General features: G+C 46.2%; 1 protein-coding gene across 1 annotated transcript in view; it reads left to right on the forward strand.

The window, feature by feature from the left end:
* Positions 1–2,914: 2,914 nt before the first annotated feature.
* LOC147087066 (immunoglobulin superfamily member 11-like) overlaps positions 2,915–7,500 on the forward strand; it is a 29,275-nt gene continuing 24,689 nt past the window's right edge. The window contains exon 1 of the mRNA XM_085978185.1: positions 2,915–2,980. Within this exon, the coding sequence (XP_085834311.1) occupies positions 2,923–2,980 (58 nt within the window). The 5' untranslated portion in view covers positions 2,915–2,922. The remainder of the gene's footprint in view (positions 2,981–7,500) is intronic.

Consider the following 7,500-nt stretch of genomic DNA (forward strand, 5'->3'; position numbering starts at 1 on the left):
GAAAAAGGAAGATACAAGAAATCCTGGCAACCTAAAGAAAATAGAATATGTGATCACTGTCTGGCCAGCGAGGTTGAGACAGAGGTGCACTTCCTCCTAAAATGCGAAAAATTCAACAAGACAAGAAACATATATTTTGACAAGCTCAGCCTTACAACCCCAGATTTCAAAGAATTGGATGACCTGTCAAAATTAAGAATAGTCCTGGGGGAAGGAGACAGACCATATCTTGGTGCCCAATATGTAACAACATGTCACAACCTGAGGAACAGTGAGTGACTAACGAGCACACCCATAGCATATATACTCTAAAAATGTTTAAATCAATACCGAATGTACCCAACGACTGTTTAAAAATTAATACTGAATGCACCCAACGAGGGTCAACGACTGTTTAAATTAATACTGTCTGTACCCAACGAGGGTCAAAAGTGTTTGACACCTACAGAACGTTGGAAACCTGTACTTTTTGTTATGTAAGCTTTGGCAATATGGTTCCCTGTAAACTTTCATGCCAATAAAGCATTTGAATTTGAATTTGAATTTGAATTTGACAGAGAGAGAGAGAGACACATAGAGACAGACAGAGAGAGAGAGAGAGAAATAGACAGAGAGAGACAGAGAGAGAGAGAGACAGAGACTTCCTCACAGCCTGTGGAAAATATCAGGGCATCAGGGAGAATTTCTACCAAAAATTCTCACAAATATGCCCTGAATTCAGAAATTTGAATGACGACCAAAAACTCCCATACCTACTAGGGGAAGAGAGAAACTGTGTAACACTAGCGGCACACTATGTTACAGCTTGCCATAAACAGAGAGATAACCAGTAAAACTAAGAAAAGAGTATATACAAATTATACGAATGTATATTTATACACTCAGGGATATATCTGTTTATACACTGTATGAATAGATCTGCGTTTATGTGTTCAACCATAAATGTATTTTGATGCTTTGGCAACATAAGATGTACCTTATCATGCCAATAAAGCGATTTGAATTTGAATTGAATTGAGAGAGACTGAGAGAGAGAGACTGAGAGAGAGAGAGACTGAGAGAGAGAGAGACAGAGAGAGAGACAGAGAGAGAGAGACAGAGAGACAGAGAGAGAGAGACAGAGAGAGAGTGAGAGAGACACAGAGAGAGACAGAGAGAGAGTGAGAGACCGAGAGAGAGAGACCGAGAGAGAGAGACTGAGAGAGAGACAGAGAGAGAGAGAGAGACAGAGAGAAAGAGACAGAGAGAGAGAGACAGAGAGACAGAGACAGAGAGACAGAGAGAGACAGAGAGAGAGTGAGAGAGACACAGAGAGAGACAGAGAGAGAGTGAGAGACCGAGAGAGAGAGACCGAGAGAGAGAGACTGAGAGAGAGACAGAGAGAGAGAGAGAGACAGAGAGAAAGAGACAGAGAATGAGAGAGACAGAGAGAGAGAGACAGAGACCTGGAACATTGGAACAAAATAACCAAAAGCCAAAGCAGATTAGAATGTTACCGGGCCCTAAAAAGAGAATATAAACTGGCAGACTATCTCTCGACCATCAGAGACACAAAACAGAGACAGACCCTCACCAGGTACAGACTAAGCGACCACCAACTGGCAATTGAAAAAGGAAGATACAAGAAATCCTGGCAGCCTAGAGAGAATAGAATATGTGATCAATGTCTGGCCGGCGAGGTTGAGACAGAGATGCATTTCCTCCTAAAATGCGAAAAATTCAACACATCAAGAAACATATTATTTGACAAGCTCAGCCAAACAACCCCAGATTTCAAGGAATTGGATGACCTGTCAAAATTAAGATTAGTCCTGGGAGAAGGAGACAGACCATACCTTGGGGCCAAATATGTAACAACATGTCACAACCTGAGGACTGTTTAAAATTAATACTGAATGTACCCACTGATGTACAAAGACTGTTTAAATTAATATTGTTTAAATTAATATTGTATGTACCCAACGAAGGTCAGAATTGTTTGACACCTACAGAATATTGGAAAACTGTACTTTTTGTTATGTAAGCTTTGGCAATATGGTTCTCTGTAAACTTTCATGCCAATAAAGCATTTGAATTGAATTGAATTGAATTGACAGAGAGAGAGAGACAGAGAGAGAGAGAGAGAGACAGAGAGAGAGAGAGAGAGACAGAGAGAGAGAGACAGAGAGAGAGAGAGAGAGAGACAGAGAGAGAGACAGAGAGAAAGAGACAGAGAGAGAAAGAGACAGAGAGAGAGAGAGACAGAGAGAGAGAGACAGAGAGAGAGAGGTTGAAACAGAAATGCATTTCCTCCTAAAATGCGAAAAATTCAACACATCAAGAAACATATTATTCAACAAGCTAAGCCAAACAACCCCAGATTTCAAGGAATTGGATGATCTGTCAAAATTGAGATTAGTCCTAGGAGAAGGAGACAGACCATACCTTGGGGCCAAATATGTAACAACATGTCACAACCTGAGGACTGTTTAAAATTAAGACTGTTTAAAATTAATATTGAACGTACCAAATGAAGTACAAAGACTGTTTAAAATTAATATTGTTTAAAAGTAATATTGTATGTACCCAACAAATGTCAAATCGATTGACACCTACAGAATGTTGGAAAACTGTACCTTTTTGCTATGTAAGCTTTGGCAATATGGTTCTCTGTAAACTTTCATGCCAATAAAGCATTTTAATTGGAATTGGAATTGGAATTGGAATTGGAGAGAGAGAGAGACAGAGAGAGAGAGAGAGACAGAGAGAAAGAGACAGAATGAGAGAGAGAGACAGAGAGAGAGAGACAGAGAGAGAGTATCAGAGAGACAGAGAGAGAGAGGGACCGGCAGACAGGGAGAGAGGGAGAGGGAGAGAGAGAGAGAGTAGGGGGAGGGGCCGAGGGCACTGAGAGGCTCTCTGATGTGAACAGATCTTTCCGCGATGGGATGGGGACAGATGAGTCTCAGCTTCTGGTGCTCGATTCACTGGAGTCTCCAAGGTGAGCATGAGAGCGAGAGAGAAAGACAGAGAGTAAGAGAGCGAGAAAGAGATAGAGCCAGAGCCAGAGACAGAGAGAAAGTGAGCGGGGAGAGAGAGAGAGACAGAGAGAGAGACAGAGAGAGAGACAGAGAGAAAGTGAGAGAGAGTGAGAGAGAGAAGAGTGAGAGAGCGACGGAGAGAGAGAACGAGACAGACAGAGAAAGAGAGATGGAGGGAGAGAGACAGAGTCAGAGAGTGAGAGAGAGAGAGAGTGACAGAGAGAGAGAGAGAGACAGAGAGAGAGAGACAGAGAGAGAGAGAGAGAGAGAGACAGAGAGAGAGAGAGAGAGTGACAGAGAGAGAGAGAGAGACAGAGACAATGACACTTTGTCTCTGTCTCTTTAGCAATGTCTCATTTTTCCCCTTGTGTTCACCGCTCTCTCCCACGTTCCCCCTCTCCCCACTCCCTACCTCTGGGCTCCCTATATCTCTCTTCTAACGGCCTGAGTTGGACCAGCTCCCAGGGTAGGGCAAAACAAAGCCTTGGGTTGATGAGGCTTCCCTGGGAATGGGACAGGACACAATGGGACAGTGTGTCTGTGCGTTCAACGGTAAGCGAGACAGAGCGGGAGAGAGTGAGGGGACCGCCCAAAGCGCATCAATCCCCAAGCCTTTCTCTCAATTAGCTCCTGCTTCACAAGGCACCGAGAGGCACAGCGTGTGATCTGTAACCGTTGCTGCCTCATCACAGAATCATCTTGCTGCAGTTGTACAGGGCCTTGGTGAGACCGCACCTTGAGTATTGTGTGCAGTTTTGGTCGCCTTACCTGAGGAAGGATGTTCTTGCCACGGAGGGAGTGCAGCGAAGATTCACCAGGCTGATACCTGGGATGGCAGGAATGACGTATGAGGAGAGATTGGGTCGATTAGGCTTGTACTCGCTGGAGTTTAGAAGAATGAGAGGGGATCTCATTGAAACTTATAAAATACTAACAGGACTAGATGCAGGAAGGATGTTCCCGATGGCGGGGGAGTCCAGAACCAGGGGTCACAGTCGAAGGATAAGGGGTAAGCCATTTAGGACTGAAATGAGGAGGAATTTCTTCACCCAGAGAGTGGTGAACCTGTGGAATTCTCTGCCACAGAGGGCGGTGGAGGCCAGTTCATTAAATATATTCAAGAAAGAGTTGGATATATTTCTTAAGGCTAAAGGGATCAAGGGATATGGGGAGAAGGCAGGGACAGGGTACTGAATTTGGATGATCAGCCATGATCTCATTGAATGGCGGAGCAGGCTCGAGGGGCCGAATGGCCTACTCCTGCTCCTATCTTCTATGTATCTATGTATCACCAACTGCTGCCGATTTCAACTCCTCACCCCCCAAACTGTGGGGACACCTCACCCCCCAAACTGTGATCTCCTCACCTCCCCAAACTGTGATCTCCTCACCCACCAAACTGTGATCTCCTCACCCCCCAAACTGTGATCTCCTCACCTCTCAAACTGTGATCTCCTCGCCTCCCAAACTGTGATCTCCTCACCCCCCAAACTGTGATCTCCTCGCCTCCCAAACTGTGATCTCCTCACCCCCCAAACTGTGATCTCCTCGCCTCCCAAACTGTGATCTCCTCACCCCCCAAACTGTGATCTCCTCACCCCCCAAACTGTGATCTCCTCACCTCCCAAACTGTGATCTCCTCACCCCCCAAACTGTGATCTCCTCACCTCCCAAACTGTGATCTCCTCACCCCCCAAACTGTGATCTCCTCACCTCCCAAACTGTGATCTCCTCACCCCCCAAACTGTGGTCTCCTCACCTCCCAAACTGCGATCTCCTCACCCCCCAAACTGTGATCTCCTCGCCTCCCAAACTGTGATCTCCTCACCTCCCAAACTGTGATCTCCTCGCCTCCCAAACTGTGATCTCCTCACCTCCCAAAATGTGATCTCCTCACCCCCCAAACTGTGATCTCCTCACCCCCCAAACTGTGATCTCCTCACCCCCCAAACTGTGATCTCCTCACCCCCCAAACTGTGATCTCCTCACCCCCCAAACTGTGATCTCCTCACCCCCCAAACTGTGATCTCCTCACCTCCCAAACTGTGATCTCCTCACCCCCCAAACTGTGATCTCCTCACCCCCCAAACTGTGATCTCCTCACCCCCAAACTGTGATCTCCTCATCCCCCCAAACTGTGATCTCCTCACCCCCCAAACTGTGATCTCCTCACCCCCCAAACTGTGGTCTCCTCACCCCCCAAACTGTGATCTCCTCACCCCCCAAACTGTGATCTCCTCACCCCCCAAACTGTGATCTCCTCACCCCCCAAACTGTGATCTCCTCACCTCCCAAACTGTGATCTCCTCACTCCCCAACTGTGATCTCCTCACCTCCCAAACTGTGATCTCTTCACCGCCTAACTGTGATCTCCTCACCCCACAAACTGTGGGGACTCCTCACTCTCTAACAGAGTTACAGGCTGGAATCTAATCAAGTGGTTCAGGGGGGTTTATATATAGAATAACAGATACCCAGGTGTGAGTTACGGGCTGGAATCTAATCGAGGGGTTCGGGGGGTTAATATATAGAATAACAGATACTCGGGAGAGAGTTACAGGCTGGAATCTAATCGAGTTCGGGGGGGTTTATATATAGAATAACAGATACCCAGGTGTGAGTTACAGGCTGGAATCTAATCGAGGGGTTCGGGGGGGTTAATATATAGAATAACAGATACCCGGGAGTGAGTTACGGGCTGGAATCTAATCGAGGGGTTTGGGGGGTTTATATATAGAATAACAGATACCCGGGAGTGAGTTACAGGCTGGAATCTAATCGAGGGGTTCGGGGGGGTTTATATATAGAATAACAGATACTCGGGAGTGAGTTACAGGCTGGAATCTAATCGAGGGGTTCGGGGGGTTTATATTTAGAATAACAGATACTCGGGAGTGTGTTACAGGCTGGAATCTAATCGAGGGGTTCGGGGGGTTTATATATAGAATAACAGATACCCGGGAGTGAGTTACGGGCTGGAATCTAATCGAGGGGTTCGGGGGGTTTATATATAGAATAACAGATACCCAGGTGTGAGTTACAGGCTGGAATCTAATCGAGGGGTTCGGGGGGGTTTATATATAGAATAACAGATACCCGGGAGTGAGTTACAGGCTGGAATCTAATCGAGGGGTTCGGAGGGGTTTATATATAGAATAACAGATACCCGGGAGTGAGTTACAGGCTGGAATCTAATCGAGTGGTTCAGGGGGGTTTATATATAGAATAACAGATACCCGGGAGTGAGTTACAGGCTGGAATCTAATCGAGGGGTTTGGGGGGTTTATATATAGAATAACAGATACCCGGGAGTGAGTTACAGGCTGGAATCTAATCGAGGGGTTCGGGGGGTTAATATATAGAATAACAGATACCCGGGAGTGAGTTACAGGCTGGAATCTAATCGAGGGGTTCGGGGTGGGGTTTATATATAGAATAACAGATACCCGGGAGTGAGTTACAGGCTGGAATCTAATCGAGGGGTTCGGGGTGGGGTTTATATATAGAATAACAGATACCCGGGAGTGAGTTACAGGCTGGAATCTAATCGAGGGGTTCGGGGGGTTTATATATAGAATAACAGATACCTGGCAGTGAGTTACAGGCTGGAATCTAATCGAGGGGTTCGGGGGGGGGTTATATATAGAATAACAGATACCCGGGAGTGAGTTACAGGCTGGAATCTAATCGAGGGGTTCGGGGGTTTTATATATAGAATAACAGATACCTGGGAGTGAGTTACAGGCTGGAATCTAATCGAGGGGTTCGGGGTGGGGTTTATATATAGAATAACAGATACCCGGGAGTGAGTTACAGGCTGGAATCTAATCGAGGGGTTCGGGAGGGTTTATATATAGAATAACAGATACCCGGGAGTGAATTACAGGCTGGAATCTAATTGAGGGGTTCGGGGGGTTTATATATAGAATAACAGATACCCGGGAGTGAGTTACAGGCTGGAATCTAATCGAGGGGTTCGGGGGGTTTATATATAGAATAACAGATACCTGGCAGTGAGTTACAGGCTGGAATCTAATCGAGGGGTTCGGGGGGGGTTTATATATAGAATAACAGATACCCGGGAGTGAGTTACAGGCTGGAATCTAATCGAGGGGTTCGGGGGTTTTATATATAGAATAACAGATACCTGGGAGTGAGTTACGGACTGGAATCTAATCGAGGGGTTCGGGGGTTTATATATAGAATAACAGATACCCGGGAGTGAGTTACAGGCTGGCTTCTAATCGAGGGGTTCGGGGAGGTTTATATATAGAATAACAGATACCCGGGAGTGAGTTACAGGCTGGAATCTAATCGAGGGGTTCGGTGGGGTTTATATATAGAATAACAGATACCCGGGAGTGAGTTACAGGCTGGAATCTAATCGAGGGGTTCGGGGGGTTTATATATAGAATAACAGATACCCGGAGTGAGTTACAGGCTGGCTTCTAATCGAGGGGTTGGGGGGTCTTATATATAG

Source organism: Somniosus microcephalus, unplaced genomic scaffold (assembly GCF_052327205.1).
Source record: "Somniosus microcephalus isolate GS21.2 unplaced genomic scaffold, FLI_Smic_1.0 unresolved_chr6, whole genome shotgun sequence".
Taxonomy (NCBI): domain Eukaryota; kingdom Metazoa; phylum Chordata; class Chondrichthyes; order Squaliformes; family Somniosidae; genus Somniosus; species Somniosus microcephalus.